The 19367-nt window shown below is 35.5% G+C and overlaps 1 protein-coding gene across 1 annotated transcript; it reads left to right on the top strand.

Annotated features, from left to right (window-relative positions):
• Positions 1-17478: 17478 nt before the first annotated feature.
• On the top strand, positions 17479-19234 carry LOC120068999 (uncharacterized). Its single transcript, XM_039020644.2, has 3 exons — positions 17479-17656; positions 17759-18210; positions 18492-19234. The coding sequence occupies exons 1-3, from the start codon at positions 17566-17568 to the stop codon at positions 19035-19037; spliced, it is 1089 nt and encodes a 362-aa protein (XP_038876572.1). The 5' UTR covers positions 17479-17565; the 3' UTR covers positions 19038-19234.
• Positions 19235-19367: the final 133 nt, after the last annotated feature.

Raw genomic sequence — 19367 nt, 5'->3', positions numbered from 1 at the left:
TATTAATTTGACCACAAAAATATCCACCCATATCAATATTTTTATGGATATTTTCGTAAAATTGTGACATTGACATTTTAACCATGGTTTTCCCTTCAAATTTTGGAGAAAGGGAAACCCTCGTTTTCACCTATAAACTTGTAAAAGGTTGTATCAACCATCAACACATAAGTATTTCAATCAATACTGTTTCATAAATATTTAGATGATGTTCGATAACTATTTGGCTTTCTAAATTATAATTATTTTTTTTTACACTTATTTATCATAATTTTTATCTTTCTTAACTAAAAACTTGTTTTAAAAGCAAATTACAAGTTGTTAAAATTATTATTTTTTAACTTTTCAAATTGGGCTTGATATTTGATAACAATCGTCAAAAAATAGGTAACAAGATAAAGAAACTAATAGGTAGAACTAATGATTTATAAGCTTCACTTTCAAAAATAAAATATCAAATGGTCATAAAAAAAGTCTTCAGCCTTATTTGGCAATCATTTTGGTCCCGTTTAGTAATCATTTTTTTAATTTTTGTTTTTGAAAATTAAGCCTATTTTTTTTTCATTTCTTACAATGATTTGCATATTTCTGTACTAGTTGAATTTTTAGCTAAATTTAAAAAACAAAAAATAAGTTTTTAAAAGCTATTTTTTTAATTTTCAAATTTTGTTTGGTTTCTTAAATGATTGGTAAATAGTAGATAACAAATGAAGAAATTTGGAGGTGAAAGTAATGTCTATATGCTTAATTTAAAAAAAAAAAAACAAAATGATTACCAAACGGAATATTGGTTTTTAGTTTCTAGTTTTTAAAAATTAAGTTTGTAACATTTTTTTACCTCTAAATTTTTTGTTTTGCTATTTGTATTTTACCCATATTTTAAAACAAGGCCAAATTTTGAAAACTAAAAATCTAAAAGTAGATTTTTAAAAAACTTTTTTTTGGGATTTGGCTAAGAATTCAACTCTTATATTAAAAAAATGCAAATCATTTTAAAAATTGAGAGGAAATAAGCAAAATTTTTAAAAACGAAATGGTTACTCGACGAGGCTTTAGTTTTTGGTTTTTGAAAATTATAAAGCTTATTTACTACTTACTATTTTATTTTTTTTAAATTAAATTTGATTATGAATTCTAAGAGTTCAAAAAACCCGATAATCCTACCAACCTGGACTACTTAACCCACTGTAAGGGTTAAGTTGGGTTAAAAATATTTAAAAAAATTAAATTTCGAGTCGGGTCTCGGGTTATCTCATTTAGGTTTGGGTTGACCTAACCTGACTATATATAGCCAACCTGACCCAACCCGACTATATATATAGCCACCCTGACCCAACCGAAAAATTTTGGGTTGAGTTGGGTTGGATTGACTCTTCAGAAATGAACTAATAGAGTTCATTTACAGTGAACCTGAATTTTCAGATTGGTCTACAAAATGCCTCCAATCCGGGCCTATCCCGACTCATATATACCCCTAATGAATTCAAAAGTTTATGGAGAAAAAAAGAAAACTATAGTAAAGAAGGAAGCTGTTTGAGTAGGATTCTAAAAAATCAAATAGTTATCAAATGAGATCTTAATTAATTTTTTAGTTTTTTTTTTTAAAAAATTAAGGTTGTAAACACCACTTCTACCTCAAGTTTTCAGTTTGTTATCAACTTTTTACTATAATTTTAAAAAATAAGCAAACTTTTAAAAACTATATATATAATTTTTAAGAAGTAATTTTAGTTTTATAATTTGACAAGAAAAGTGTTTTCAAACATAAAAAGTAAAACAAAATTATTGATGCCTAAACTTTTAATTTCATCAAATTACATCCTAAATTTAGTACAAAAAGTGTTTCAGCTTTTACTTCGAATATCTTTGGGTGAAAATTCATTTTTTTTAAAAAAAAAAAATCAAATATGTTTTCAATCTATATATAACAATAAGGGGAGAATTTTTATCTTCCCTTTTTGCCCTTATATCTCTTAAAAATTTCTATTCTACCATCATTCAATATTTTCAATTTTACGTACAACATCGCACCTTTTGAATTCTCATAGTCATAATATGTGGCAATAGATAAAAGAATCTGGTAGACTTAATCATAGCAACAGGTGAGAAAGTTTTTTCATAGTCCACTTCCTCAACCTTAGAATAACTCTTTACTACTAGTCTAGCTTTAAAAGTTTGCACCTTTTCATCTACACCATGTTTCCTCTTATAGATTCATTTGCAACCTATGGGTTTAACTATATCAGTTGATCTACAAGTTCGCAGATAGAATTGGAGTGCATAGACTCAATTTCTTGATCCATGACTGTGATCCATTCATCTTTGTCAACATCAACCATTGCCTTCTTGTAAGACGATGGATCATTAACTTTATCATCTAATTTGACGGTTTGCGTTTCTGTTAAACCCAAATAATGAGTAGGTTGGGTTACAATTCTCCCACTACGTTGAGGCTCTCTCAATACTTGAGAAGGATGTGTTTGACTAGATGAAGTAGCATAAACAACTCTTATTAAAATGCTCGCCTCTTCAACAACTCTTGTTGAAGTTTCAGTAGTTTCTCTAAAAATTTCATTTAATATGATTTTGTTTCTTGGATTTTGTTCTCTAATGTAGTTTTCTTCTAATAAAGTAGTATTTGTCGATACAAATACTTCAACCTCTCATTTCTTTAGAATAACCTATAAATAGGCATAATCTTGAACGTGGTCCAATTTCTTTGGATTTGCCACAAGCACATATGCTGAAAATCCTCAAATCCCGAGATGCCGTAAACTAATTTTATGACCTTTCCATAATTCAAAAGGTGGTTTAGTAACACTCTTTGATGGAACCTGGTTTAAAAGGTAAGTTGCAGTCTCCATTGCATAACCCCAACACGAGATAGGTAGAGAAGTATAACTCATCATAGAGTGGACCATGTCCAACAATGTTCTATTTCTCCTTTCTAATACACTGTATTGTTGAGGTGTACCAAGTACTGACAGTTGAGATGTGATTCCTTATTCTATCATATAGTTCTAGAATTCAATATCCATGTGCTCTCCACCTCGATCTAATCGAAGTGTTTTAATCTTTTTACCTAACAAATTTTCAACTTTAGCCTTATACTCCTTGAACTTTTCAAATGTGTTAGACTTATGTTGCATTAGATAAACATACCCATCTCTTGAATAATCGTCCATAAAACTGACAAAATATTCAAGCTCTCCTTTACCTTTTACACTCATTGAACCACAAAGTTCTGAATGTATAAACTCTAAGGGTTCTTTAGCTCCATGACCTTTTCCAAGAAAAGGTTGTTTTGTCATTTTTCTTTCTACACAAGATTCATATACAGGTAAAGAATTTTCTTCTAACTCGTTTAGAAGTCCATTCTTAACCAATCTTTCAATCCTATTGAGATTAATGTGACCCAGTCTTAGATACCAAAGATAGAAGAAAATTTTCTTTTCTTAGTTTTAGTGGTTGCAGTGTTGAACATTTCGATATTGTGAAGCATTTTAGATACTAACGGCCTTAGTACATATAAGTTGCTTTCATTTGTTGCAGAACAAATATCAATACTATTTTTCGAGACAAACGCTTTATCCCGTATAAAAGATACATTAAAAGAGTGTTCTAACAAACATGAAACTAAAATCAAGTTCCTTTTAAAATTAGGAACATAGTAAACATTATCCAACAACATATACTTTGATTCAAAAAACAGCTTCAAACTCCCAACTGCAAACACGGAGACAACCTCTCCTATTCTAACCTATAGAGTCATCGCTCTCGCTGCAATCTATTTCTAGGAACTAGTTTCTTACAAAGAAGTACAAACGTGGTTAGTGACTCATGAATCAAGTATCCAGGTATTGTTATTATTTTTCACCAAACACATTTCTAGAACTAGTAAATCATATTTACCTATTTTTCAGAATTAGTCGATCAAGTAAGTGGGAGATAATGAAGACTGACTATCGTGTAGATGATGTACTCGATCATTTAAAAGATGAAGCCTATCGTATAGACTTTTGTTACTCGATTGTGTAGCAACGATCAACCGAGCAACTATCGTATAGTCAACTCTTAGCTCAATCGTATATGCACTCAACACTATCACTTAGTAAAAACATTTTTTACTTGATAGCCTTTTTCATGAGTTTTTCCTGAATGAATCATCTGACTAATTTTGAAAAACAATTTTCCTTTTTATCTCATGGTTACCATAAAACTTCCAATAACCTCCCACTCAAAACGGTTATTAGAGAAAAAGAATTAATTAACATATAATTAATATATTATAAATAAATATTATAACCAACTTATCATATTATATTTATAACCTATAGTTTTAATATTTCATCATATGAAACATATAAACCATGGTTCTTTTTCTATTTTATGGTATTCAATATAAATCATATCTATATTAATTCCTCCAAATAATGTATCTAATACATTAAATCAATTATATCACATATAATTGAATTTTCTCTTGTTAATTTGAATACTTCAAATCAACCTAAAATCTGATTCTTAACTTGAACCCAATGAGCTATAAGGGGACCTCATGGACCTATAGCTTGAAGCTCCAACGGTACGTAAATAACTGACTAAACTCTTTAGTCACTAGATCCATCATTTGTTAACTGTTGGTCACTCCACTAAAGACCGACAGCTGTACTCTTCGCACTACAGATATATTTTTGTGTCCATATAACCCATCAACAGTGCGATGACCCTTCACAAATCACTCGTAAGTACAGTTGAGCCAATTTATGTTTTGCCCCTGTAGTTATATCTAACTCCTTAAAGTACCATTGATTCTTTTAATAAACAATAAGTCATAGTCTTATTATGATTGAGTCCCCTCTTCCAAAGAGAGGGTGTGGCCACTATGTTCAAGACCCAGAATCAGCCTTTAAGGGAGCAATTTATCTACTTACCCCTGTTTTGGGGAATGAGTGAATTCTGTCTTGTGTAGCTAAGTTCCCAGCTCCCCAATTAGACGAATCCCCAAAAAGATAGGCTTGTTGAGTTGGCAATCTGGTCACTCTCACCCATACTAATCAAAGGACCACGCTCATAGGTAGGAGTTTCCAACTCACTCGGGATTAAGGTCATGTCACCAAGGTCATTTTAGTGAAATGTAAGTCTAAATTATCAATGACATTATATAAAGAAACTAATCATCTCGTGGTCTGGTCTTATACAAACTCTTTATATAGGACACCCCCGCTCGCATGTCTCCACATGAATGGCCAGAATTGTTGGGATAGTGTCCTAATTCTCTAGGAGTCTCATTGTTTGTAATGATACACATTGTTTGATGAATAAAATAACTGTTATTTCATTCTGGCATTTACTCATATCCAATAAACATATCTCCATGGTTGTCTTATGTAAACTTAAGGATGTATATTTGATATACAAGTGGATTATGCCTTAAGTGATAACCTAAATAGTTTTGTAGTGTAAGGATTAAGGTGGGATACCTGATCCTGGTGACACTACGGATACGGCCCGCTTTGTAGAGGTTTGCAAGTGTTGTAAACTACTACAGATGGTAGATCCTGACCATTCATGTAGAGACGTGCGGGTGGGGGTATCCTATACAAAGAGTTTGTATAAGACCGGACCACAAGATGATTAGACTTTATATATAACGCTGTTGATACTAGAGACTTACATCTCACCTAAACGACCATAAGTGACACGACCTTAATCTTGAGTGTTTTGGAAATTCCTGCCTTTTAGGGCGGTCCTTTGATTAGTATGGGTGAGAGTGGCCAGATTCCCAACTCAACATGCCTATCTTTTTGGGGACTTATCTGATCTTAGAGTTGGGAACTCACTTACACAAGATGAAATTCACTCCTTTCCCGAAGCAAGGATAAGTAGAGAGATTACTCCCTTAAGAACTGATTCTGGGGCTTGAACATAGTGGTCACAACTTCTCTTTGGAAGAGAGGACTTGATGACTGAAATTTGAGGAATGTAATTATGTGATGCATGTCTTAAGATATGCATTGATACTCATGCGTCGGTGGTCATGCGTTGGAATGAAACTATGCGTTACCGAATGTATGCGATGACCATGCGTTCTCGTCACAAGTTTTCTTGCGCCCACGCCAAGTATAATGCGAACGCAAGTTTTTCGGGTGATCTGAGGTCGAACTTAGGGACTTTTAGCTAAACGTATGCAGTAATGTGTTTGTGGTGGATGAATAAAAGAATGATGGAGGGTATAAGCTATAAACTACTCCTACTCCTAACTAACAAACAAAGCATTGGAAGTATGAATGAGAGGTAGAGACACGACAACTGTTGACGCGTAGTAAATGGATGAAAAATAGATAAAATGTGAGGATGTCTTCATTGCAACCCTTAAGATTGATTTCAAGGGCAACTTTAGCCAACGCAAGCTATGCGATCATGCTACACACACTTGAGCCTAATTCTATGATGCATACGATGTATATGTGATAGTGTCAAGAAGACTATGCCTAAACCTCCAAACCTCGGTCACTTGCTCTCGCCGCATGAGCGTGATAGCCGTATACCACTGTATTCTACTTCTGAACGCATGCAATATCCTATCCGTAGGGTACATACGCTGTGTAATAGCAAACGGAGCTTATCTCTAAGTTCCCCATTCTTGCTTATGCGTTCCAATCCATTCTCTCGAGTCTTAGATTTGGTTTTTAGACTACTCTCTCAAGTATGCCTAAATGATGAATGATGCGCTCATAAGACAAGGTAATCGCATAAAATTGGCTTACGTAAGATTATTCCTATCTTTAGTGAATACTTGCTTACATTGCTTAATGCGACCAACTACTTACCCTCCCGGGCAGTTAGTTGTTGCTGACTTTACTCATAGACAAGCGTTGTGTCCGCCTATAGACAGGCGTTGCTATAGCTTCACACTAAGCAGATAAGGTTTTCTCACAATACTCACGCAATGCACACCTCCCAGTGGTTTACTACATGCTTCATATTCCTATGTCGCATGATTAAGTATGCGATAGTCTAACAGTCTCACTAAGTGATGTAATGAATGTTAAAGGTGTTAAGCAAAGAAAGATGGAGATGGAATCGAAGGAAACATAGAAATGTAATACAAAATGTAATACAATACAATATAAGAAAAGAAGAGAAAATGAAAGGACCAGCTGGAAGTAATGTCTTGCTTCCAGCAGATGTGTGTCAAGGTTGCCGGTGGTGCCATGGAAGGGCAGTGGAGCTGACTCTCTCGAGATCTAACTCCGACAAAGGCTCCGGTCGTCACTCGGAATGGATGAAGGAGATGAAGAACTCTCAAGCTTTCTTCTAACACGTTCGTCTGGATCACAAGTATCCACCTGAAGGTAGGAAACCATGGATTAGTTGAAATTCTGCTCAGCGGCTTCTATTTATAGAGCTTGATCACCGACATCATTAATAGACCTGCTCTGATTTTGACATTAGCGGTGCGTCGGTCCTTTTCTGAATCTCGGCTACTAAAGGTGTGGTAGGTGAAATGTCAACATTATTTTTTGATTTTCTCGAGATATACGTTGATGCTTCCATTCCACCAACCTTGCGGTGATCCTGCTATTATGGTTATCATCGTGTAGTCGCAATCTTGAAATGACCGCATTCGCTTGATTATCGCAACTTCTACACGATGACTGCATCTTCTATGCGATGATCGCATTCGCTCGACGACCGCAATTCCCATGTGATGGACGCATTCACTAGACAGCCGCAACACCTATACGACTGTTGTACGCGATCACCGTATGCGATTAATGGACGCAATATTCATGTATCAAGCGTATGCGATCGTGCATGCGATCGTCTATGCGATAGCCTAGCTTTCGTGTCTGCGTCCGATTCCTACTCAGCTACAAAAGTAGACAATTGAACGCATAATAACACATAATAATGGGTTAGCTGAGATTCTTAATGTTGAATGACACAAACTCATTTTCTCATGAATTCCTAACATAATTGCCGCATATTATGCTTAACAACCCTCATAATTCTAAATAAAAGGCCTAAGATGATGTGCATTTCTGCATGTCATCAGGACTCAATCATACTAAGACTATGACTTATATTTATTAGAGGAATCAGTGGTACTTAAGGAGTTAAATGTAACTATAGGGGCATAATGGTGATTGGCCGAGTTGTACTTACGAGCGATCTGTGAAAGGTTGTCGCATTACTGATTTGTTAAGATGGACACATAAAATATCTGTGGTAAAGAGAGTTAAGCTGTCAGTCTTTAGTGGAATGTCTGGCAATTAACGGATGGTGGATCCCATGACTAAAGAATTTAGTCAGCTATTCACGTACCGTTGGAGTTTCGAGCTACAGGTCCATAAGGTCCCCTTGGTAGCCCAATGGATTCAGTTGAGGATCAGTTCTTGGTTTTGATTTGAAATGTTCAAATTGACAAGAGGTAATTCGATTATATATGATATGATCGGTATGATGTATGAGATACATCTAGTAGAGGATTAATGTAAATGAGATTTACATTAAGTGTCATAGAATAGAAAAAGAGTTATGGTTTATATGTTTCATGAGATGAAATATTAAAACTATAGGTTATAAATATAGTATGATAAGTTAGTTATCATTTATATTTATAATAATATTAATTATTGGATAATTAACTCTTTTTCTCTAATAACCAATTGAGTGGGAGGTTATTGATGGTTTCATGGTAACCGTGAGATAAAAGGAAAGATGTTTTCCTAATTTTAGTAAGCTTGAGATTTTGTGATTTTGAGAATTTCTCTCTCGGAAATATTCTCACGGGAAGTTGTCAAGTAAATAGGGTTTACTAAGCGACAGCTTGGATAAGGTAAACAATCGTGTAGTGTTTGTAGGTAACAGACATTTATCTAAGCGATGAGCTAAACGATAGCATAGCTTTTGCTAGACGATCACTTAGCTTTTGCTAAATGATTGGGCACCGACCTAAATGATAGGTTCAGTCATCTCCCACTTGCTCAATCGTTTACACGATTGTTGTTTCCTCCGTCTTTTGTCTCAAACCAAGTTCACATAGAGCCCACCCTCTAGAGTCTCACACCGAGAATACCAAGGTAGCCTTCTTGGGGTGTCATACTCAGCTTGACACCATCGAGGTTCTGTGGAGTTTGTTCGTGTTGTTGGGGTGTTCGTGACCGAGGCAATCGCTGAGTTCGAGTGCGCGGTGCTCGTGCAATGTAGCGGTCGCGTTGGACGAGCGTTAGAGGTTGCTGTGTTTTTTTGTTCGAGCGTTCCTGATCAAGGAGCTTGGCGAAGAGTCTACAAATGTATGTAGCGTTTCTCCTTGATAATTTGTAGTATCATGCTGTAATTTCTATATTTAATGCATAACCGTATGTTTCTGTTTATGACTGTAATTTATAATGTTCATATATGATTGTAATTCGGACTGAACTTTCTGCTGCTCATGGAAATCCTCGTGTTCGATTTCCTTCAAGGATCAGACCATTTGTAGCACTTTACAACACTTGTAAATATCTACAAAGCGGGCCGTATCTGTGTCACTAGGATAAGATATCCCTCCTTTATCCTTATACTACAGACCATTTAGGTTATTACTTAAGGCAGAATCCACTTATATGTCTCACGTACATGCTTAAATTACATGAAATAACCACATATCTTAGTTTATTGGATTTGAGTAAATGCATATAAAATAACATTTATTTTATTAATAACAATGTGCACAAAATGTTTACAAACTACGAGACCACCGGGAGAATTAAGACACCAATCCCAACATCCCTAACTTAATTCTTGCTTGTCCCGAGCAAGGTCACAAAATAAGACATGAAACTTGTGATGCAAATGAGTAACTCCAATCTTAAGACTAAAGATAACAAACTCTTCTCAAAGAAAGGGTCATTCAAATGCGTGTGCTTAATCAAGAAACTTAAAACTAATTCTCTATCCCTTACGTGCGTGTGTGTTAAGTCAATCCTATCTAAGTCTCTACTAACCTAGGAAGGTTTTATTCCATCCTCAACTCGTTTTTCCCCCTACTCTGACTCGGAGGATCAAGTATTAAGCTCCCTGGACTCAAGGTGGCAATGCAAAACTTAAGGGAACAAACTTTTATTCTATTTTTTACCTTTTTTTTTTTAATTCACAAAAGATGAACTCTTATCCAGATTACACCACCTTCATTTTGGCTTGTCCACACGGGTTATGTGAAAGCATCCAACTACAAGCAATATATCCTTTAAAAATTTCGAAGCTTACTCATTCCTCAAGGGCACTTTAGCTTAGAGGGAAACTATGGGTGTCATAGCCGCCCCAGTTTAATCACACCCTTAATAAAGAGGAGTAATCTCCTTAAAAAATATCATACAAACTTACTTTTACTCTACAATATGCTTGCCTTTTATTTAGCGTACAACAGGCTTTTACTTTACAAAACAAGAGTTTGGCAAAAACCTAAGCATGCATTACTAAGTTGAGCTTCAGTTACTTAGCAACTATCACCTAGACCTTTCGAAGTGACAACAAGCAGATGGACCAAATAACCCAATTCTAAGCATTCAAGACCATAGATAAGACTACTATGTGCTCAAAATATGCAAGAAAATCAAGAAATTTTTTTAAATTTGGTCTAAAATCATGCTTACATTTTGTGAATCCTAAACAGATCGAATGGAGAGTTATCTATATCCTATCACAGAAAGTCATAATCACAATACATGCATTGCAAAAATCATATCAACAGCTCAACCACAAAGTCCGAGCTCAGGTGCTCAAGGACTTTCTAGACATGCATATAATTACCACCCCCAACTTAAAACGATACATTGTCCCCAATGTATCTCTAATCTAAGCCTAGTGAAAATAAAGATAAAGGAATAGAAAACCTGACGTTTTTGTGCATAGTCTCTGAAGTGTGTCAGTAGGGCTTGTTGGGATTGGTGTCCTAATTCTCCCGGAGTCTCGTTGTTTTGTAAAGATACACATTGTTCAATGAATAAAATAAGTGTGATTTGATTCTGGCATTTACTCATATCCAATAAACAAAGCTCCTTGGTTATCTCATGTGAACTTAAACATGTATATGTGATATACAAGTGGATCATGCCTTAAGTGTTAACCTAAATCGGTTTGTAGTATAAGGATTAAGGTGGGATACTTGATCCAAGTGACACTACGGATACGGCCTGCTTTGTAGAGGTTTGCAAGTATTGTAAACTACTACAGATGGTAGATCTTGACCATTCGTATGGAGACGTAGAGCAAGGGTGTCCTATACAAAGAGTTTGTATAAGACCTACACCACGAGATGACTAGACTCTGTATATAACGCCGTTGATACTAAAGACTTACATTTCACCTAAACTACCATAGGTGACACGACCACAATCCTGAGTGTTTTCGAAACTCCTGACTTTGAGGGCGATCCTTTGATTAGTATGGGTGAGAGTGGCCAGATTGCCAACTCAACATGCCTATATTTTTTGAGACTTGTCTGATATGGGAGTTGGGAACTCAATCCACAAGATGGAATTCATTCCTTTCCCCAAGTAGGGATAAGTAGAGAGATTGCTCCCTTAAGGGCTGATTCCAGGGCTTGAACATAGTGACCACAACTTCTCTTTGGAAGAGAAGACCCAGTCATAGTAGGACTATGACTTATGTTCATTAGAGAGATCAGTGATACTTAAGGAAACAGATATAACTACAGGGGTATGACGGTTATTGGCCCAACTGTACTTACGAGCGATCTGTGAAGGGTTGTCGCACCACTGATTGGTTAAGATGGACATATAATATATCTGTAATAAGGAGAGTTCCGCTGTCAGTCTTTAGTGGAGTGCCTGATAGTTAACGGATGGTGGATCCTGTGACTAAAGAGTTTAATCAGTTATTCATGTACCGTTGGAGCTTCGGAGCTACAGGTCCATGAGGTACCCTTGGTAGCTTAGATTCTGTTGAGGATTAGTTCTTGGTGGTGATTTTAAATGTTCAAATTGACAAGAGGTTTTTTTAATTATATATGATATAATTGGTATGATGTATAAGATATATCTAGTGGAGGATTGATATAAATGAGATTTACATTACGTACCATGGAATAGAAAAAGAACTATGGTTTATATGTTTCATGAGATGAAATATTAAAACTATAGGTTATAAATATAGTATGATAAGTTGGTTATCATTTATATTTATAATAATATTAATTATTTGATAATTAATACTTTTCTTTTAATAACTAAAGTAGTGGGTGGTTATTGGATCATGGTAACTGTGAGTTTAAAAGGAAAATGATTTCCTATTTTGAAAAAAAAAAGCTTTTTCAAAAGTTTGAAAAGGATTTTGAGTTTTCTCTCGGCGTATAGAAACTCACGATGGTCGTCAAGTAAATACAGATTTACTAAACAATGGCTGGATGAACTAAACGATCGTACAAGTGCGAGTTAAACGATCGTGCAATGTTTACTAAACGATCGCATAGTTTTGCTAGACGATCGCTGGCCTAAGATAAACGATCGTGTAGTGTCTGTAGGCGACAGAGTGAGCTAAACGATAGAGTTAAACGATCGCATAGCTTTTGCTAGACAATCGCATAGCTTTATCTAAACGATTGGGTATCGACCTATACGATAGGTCTCAGCCATCTCCCACTTGCCCAGTCGTGTATACGATCGTTGTATCCTCCGTTCGTCTGCCTCATACCAAGTCCGAACAGAACCCACCCTCTGGATTCTCACACCGAGAATACCAAGGTTGCCTTGTTGGTGGTGTCAGACTCAACTCAACACCGTCGAGGTTTACTGAAGGCCGTTCATGGTGCTTTGGAGGAGGCCGTTCGTGTTGCGGAGTTGTTGTGACCAAGAAGATCATTGAGGATGAGCACGGAGTGTTCGTGCTGTGTTGCTACGGTGTTGCGGTCGTGTAGATCAGGGGTTCAAGGCTGCTGTTATTCTAGTGTTCGTGTGCAACGGAGCATGGAGACGTTTCTGCCGATGTGCGTAGAGTTTGTCTCTTTATGCATTTGTATTGTTCATGCCGTAATTTTTCTGTATGATTTGCATAACCGTTTGTATAGAAGATGACTGTAAATATATGTTAATTCATGATTGTAATTTGAAATAGTCTTGTTCTGCTGCTCATAGAAATCTCGCTTCCGGTTTCCTTCAAGGCTTGCCTCTAAAAAAGATGTACTTCTCTTCTAAGTCGTCCCTACAAAACAAAACAAAAAGAAAGCTAATCTAGAAAGCAAATAAAGAAAACAGTAAATTTAATCATATGGCTCCCTCCAGAAAAGGCAAATTTTTAACGTCAATTGCTTGACATGACCTGTCTTCTGTCATGTTACAAAAAGTTCTTGTATTTCTCTGGTCTCTTTTTGGATGAATCGATATAGCCCGATAAGATTATAAACCTTTGAATTTTTAAAGAGAACCAGATAGGTCGAATTTGTATTTTTCATATTGATAAAAAAAAAGTAAAAAGAAATATCAAAAGACTCAAACGACCCAAAAGAGTCGAAATAAAGAAAAGACTCAACAAATTTTTAAGAACAAGAAGAATAAAACTAAAAAAATAAATGATATACCAAAGGGTGGAACAGGGTGAGGTTTTTCAACCTCTAACTCCATCACCTGAAAATTGACGATTTTAGCCTTATATTCTTCATTTTCCTCGCAAACTAGCTCTAGACATGACATGCTATCTTCCAACTTATCCTCAATGTCAACATAGGTTACCTCATCGCTGTATGCCTCGGTAGTGACATTAGAATGTGAGTGGCAAGGATTTGCGTCCTCTCTCAACTGAATCAGAAGATTGAACGACTGAGTCTCTTAAACTTTGAAGATCAGTTCAAACCTCAGTCTGAAAACTAAAGCTCTCCTGCTAAAAAAGAAGATTGTTATCAGCAAGCTATCTCATCACATCTTCTAATGTCATGTCTGAGTTGGCGGTATGAGCTTGCATCAACATGTCGAATGTGGCAGGGTGTGGATCACAGTGGCACTGGTCCCATCCTAGGTTTCCATAGCCATAGGACTCCTCCCATTTAGGCGGATGGAAATCGTCATCCATATAACTGCTCCACTGCAAACATGGGCATGCTTACTCAGGTTGATCGACCCTACAAGCTTGCACCTACTGTGGTTTACCTACAACCAATCGAATAACCAAAGAAGTTAACTCAGAAAGTTGACCTCGAAGGTCACAAACCTCGTCACTAAGCCGAGATGCTCTAGTCGATTATCTCCAATCTTGTTGATGATATCCTGCCATGCTAAGAACACTAACACAAAAAGGAAAACAAATAAAAAGCAAAAGAATATTCTAACTAGAAATTTAACTAACGAAATGTAATGGCATCCCCGACAACGACACGTTTTTTATCTTAACTTTTTGGTGTTCCCCCAAAAGACTAAAAATCAAAAGAATATTTATAATACTGAATTATTCCTATTACTACAATGACATAGCAATAGTGGTAAGTACGAGTCGACTTGTAGGGAAGCACGATTTGTTTCGTTAAGCCAATTTCCTTACTAGAGCGGTAAATGGGGTTTTTGGTGTGAAAGAGATAAACGTGCAAGAAATCAAAATAAAAGCAGGTAAATGTAAACTAAGGATAGGAATTATTTTATTTTGAGAGCAAGAGAGATCCTATATAATTTCAATCATCGAAATCTACTAATTGGACATGCAATCAATTTATGCGTATACAACACTCACTAGACACGACCAAGCTAGCCTCTATAAAGATAGACAACTAGCTAGGATCGAACTAAGAAAGCATCTTAGTTAAACTACATGCATTAAATCCTAATTGGATCTGATAGCGATCAATTAAGACTAAGCACATGTGCATTAAGCTTTAGGATTCCATTGTGCCAATTAACTAATGAGAAAGTCCTAACTCAATCAACCGATTTATTCTTGAACCTAGATCAAGCATGCATCCTAAGACCCAAGATTAGACCATAAATCCTAGCATACACATTCAACCATTTGCTACCGGGGTAATTTTAAGCATAGACGAACATTAAAGAAACATGTGAGCCTAAAATTGACTAGCTAAGATATACATTTGTGATAGGGGCGTCAATCCAACACACAAATATATATCGAAATCAAGAAAGATTCAAAAAAACATTAATTCAGTATACATTAACTCCAAAGAATAGAAATCTCAAGAAAAACACATAGGGTTCTTGTTCCAAAAATTAGATAAAAGTTACCTCAACATCCTATAGATAAGAGGAAGAGGAAAAGTCCAATCCATCATTTGTAACCCAAAAATAAATGTAAATCCTAAGCTAAGATGGTAAAAACTGAAGGGAGAAGAAGGAAATTGAAGCTTTACCTCAGCCTCCTCCATGGCCTCCCCCTCGACCTAAAATCAAAGATAAATTTTATAGAAATTGGGCGCAGCAGTGAAATACGACGAGCGTTGCAACACTCCTATCGATTCAGCCCTCAAGCATTAAGTATGTGTTGTAGCGGTGGCTTCGACACTCACTTGCAATAGGCGCGTGACGCGGACGTTGGCGTTGCGTTAACCATCGCAGTGTTGCAATACTGCCCTACATTCTTAGCTTCTATCATTCAGCATTGCACAATCGTTGAGGCTATGCATGTAACAAGCATTGCGACACTTTAACAGGGAAATTTTGGTCATCTCTATTCATTTGAAGTCCAAATGCTCAAATCACCTCCAAATTGCCTCAAATTAACCGCGGTTATCATCAAATGACTAATTCTACCTCTTGATTGCTTGGTACCTATAAAACAAGACAATTAATACATAAAGCCCCTTAACGAGCCTAAACTAAGCAAGAAAATATAGCTCTTTTTAAGAGTTATCAACAGATGGTATCAGAGAGGAACCTCTCTCAGTAAGATGTGGTTCGGGGACGAACCAAGCGGAAGCTAGTGGGCAATATGTGGAGTTAAGATCAAACCTTAGATCTCAAAGTTTAGAGGTATTTTTTATACAAATACAAAGTTCATGTTTTTTTAAAATTTATTTAGCCTTGAAAAGAAGACAATGAATATCGGTCTTCACAATGAAACTTGCAATACGTGGAATTAAGAGCAAACCTTAGATCTCAAAGTTGATAGACACAAATTCATGTCAGTTGAAATATGCTCATGTTGGCTTTATTTAAATCTTATTTGTTTAGCTTATAACCTAAAAAACAACTCTCCTCTCAGTGTGATATCAAACAACCCTTAAAAAAGTAATAAAATAAGAGCCCGTGTTAAAGCCATATCAATGGCTAGCTACCAGCGTAAATACCTAAAACGACCTTTGCTAGCAAAATTTACAATATAAAGGATCATTTTCTTCTTATAACTTCATATGACACCATGTATAGAGTTTTATCCATTTTTCCTCCTTAGGCTTCCTTATTCAGCACATCTTTGACTTTTTTCGCGGGTGATATATATTTTATATTAATTAAATCATGATTATGTTGATAAATTTGATCTAAATTTAAACAATTTGTTCTAGTAATGTTAGATATAATATATTTATAAATCATACAACTATTTGGAACTGCCAACTACATATTAGGTTGAATATAAACTATTATTAATTAATTTATGAACATGTTTTATGTTGCAATATTATATAATTATTAGTTTACAATATCATATATTTTTTAATAAATTACACTCTACGTATTTAACTTAACAAAAATTAATTGTATTCTTTTAATCTATTTTTAATATTAACTTTGGATTTTAAAATCTTGAAACTGATAAAATGGAAACATAAAAATGTTTATCTAATTTGCATAGATTTGTAAACCATTTAAAAAGATATATCTATCAAATGCATATTCATTAAAATCAATAAATTTGAAAACATATAAATTTCAGATTGCCTAAAAAAGCCCTGGGATATTAGAAAGCAATTTGAATTTTCACCTGAATATACTGCAATATTAAAAACATACATAAAACCTGAATTTTGAAAAGATTAAAAGAACTAAATTGTGAATTTTGTTATCTATTAACATTTTTACTATAAATTTTGAAAATATATTCACATATTAAAATTTTTTATTATCATTTAACTAATTTTGTTAAAAATTAATTTTGAGGAGTTAATTCTAAAATTTATCGAAAGTAAATGGATTAAAATTAAAAAGTGTTAGACCTAACATGGTAGTTTAACTTAAAAGAGAGGGAGGAAAAAAAAAACTTATTTTGTAAACATCAACATCCTCCATATAATGAAATTAGAAAGAAAGAATTCCCTAATCCAGCCCAATAAATTTCTCAAATTACCAAATTGCCCCCAAAGGAATACAATTCGCCGGCCAGCTCCGTTCCAATAAACAAATATTTTGCTTATAGAAACCCTAACGGCTAGTTTTCAAAAACGTGCTTCTCTGGATCTCTCCCGCTCCAACGGTCATATTTTCCATTTACTCCGTTCTCTTACCCTTTATAAATCCCCTCTCCTTTTCTTTTCTCCATCACTTTATTACTTCATTCAACTTTTTAATTTCTCTTCCTCTTCACCGGAATCTCGATTCTCCGACTGCCTTTTCAAAGTTTTCAATGGAGACTCCGTCCTCGATCCGCCGCGTAACAAGGTCCCAAACGCTCGCCACTGTGAATTCCGTCAACAACAGCAACAATTCCATCTCAAGTGAGACTCATTTTCTACTTTTTCTTTAAAAGATTGAATCTTTTGGGTTACGGTAAATTTAATCTTCGATTGTCGGGTCGGTTTCTTTTATGGTGTTTTTAGGGAAGGTTGAGGAGTGTGACAACAATGGCTTATCTAAATCCCGACAAAGGAATCGAACGTCGCAAGATTTGGCCGGGGCGAAAGGGCAAGATCGGTCCGCACTCTTCGACATTACCAATGACTCCCCAATCGTTGGCTTGGCAGCAGGGAATTTGATGACGCCCATTTCATCGGTGACGAAACAGAGGAGCTGCCGGCCCAAGATGATGACGCCGGGTTCAGGGGAAGCCTTATTGAGAGGGCAAGTGAAAACCCTTTTGCAAAAAGTGGAAGAAGAAGCTGAAATTTCTAAGCTTTCTTTAGAAAACCGGCCGTTCGTTCATCTTCAGTCCCCGGCCGGACTTCTCGCTCCGACCCCGGCGAACACGCCGCAGATCTTGAATATGTCTCAGGATGGAAATCTTTGCAGTATCACAGATCATTCCATTGTTGAAGAACAGATGATGTCTCAGGTTTGAAATGAAAACTTGGATCTCTTCTTTAGTTTAATTTAATCTTTTATTCTTATTAATTAATTAGAATATATCTTGAATTTCTGATGAACAATGTACTTTCAAGAATGGTTTTATTGTTTTTTGAAAGCAATTTTGGGTATTCATATAAAAAAATAACCTTATTTCAGGTATCAATTTTATCGAAAAGAAAAAGTTAGGAATATACAATTTTCATAAGGCGAATTTAATAATCTTTTATTCATATTCTTAACTCGCTTTTTATTTGATTTTATTAACAGGTTGTGGTTGATATTGATCTTTTTAATGAAAAGAAACAAGAGGAAAGTCAAATTAATAGGTCTCTTTTGTTGGATTTTTCTGAGAAATCTGAAACAATTGATGATGAAGCTACATCATCAGACTGCTCCTCTGTTCTCACCCACCACAACAAGTTGTCGTTATTGTCATCGCCATCTCGGGACGACGACAACTCTTCTCTATGGTCAATTCAAGTGAATGCAAGCAGCCGTGGTGAAGACGAAGACGTGGAGGAAGAAGAGCTAATCGAGGACGAGGACGAGGAAGAGGAAGAAGGAGATGACGAAAACGACAGCGGGTTGGTCGATGAGCTATGCAAGGGACTTAGTAAAATAAGTGTGAATGAGAAGGGGAAAGCTGAGGAATTTGTAGGTAAGCACACGAGGTTCGTGTATGATAGCGAAGATGAAATGATTGAGGAAGTTAGTGATGAGAGCCATGGCGGGGTTTCGCCGAGCGTCCTTCGTCTGAAGGGAATGCCAACGCCCAAAGGGAAACATTTGCGATTTCGATTCGAGGACGAGTAGTTTGAAAGAAGAGGTCTGTGTTCTCTTGGGGTTATGTTTTGTAATGTTGTCTTTCTTTGACAACAGGAAGTTGGTTTTTTTTTGTGGGGAGTTTTGTGACTGTTTTGTAATGTTGTTTTTGTTTGCATTTTGCTGTCTTGGGTAGAATTTTAATAATTTCTGAAAGTTGAATGAATTCTTTTACTCACAATTACATATTTTTCTAGCGTGGAAATTTATATTTCTTTCAAAAATATTTATTTGGTGGGAAAGCATATATTAAACTGATTTTTTTCAGTTTGCAAATTAAAAATTTTATATTCTTAAAGGAATAAAAAAAATCTTTTTTTA

Source organism: Benincasa hispida, chromosome 11, assembly GCF_027475165.1.
Source record: "Benincasa hispida cultivar pf3 chromosome 11, pf3_genome.v1.1, whole genome shotgun sequence".
Taxonomy (NCBI): domain Eukaryota; kingdom Viridiplantae; phylum Streptophyta; class Magnoliopsida; order Cucurbitales; family Cucurbitaceae; genus Benincasa; species Benincasa hispida.
This window is presented reverse-complemented; position numbering and strand designations above follow the sequence as displayed.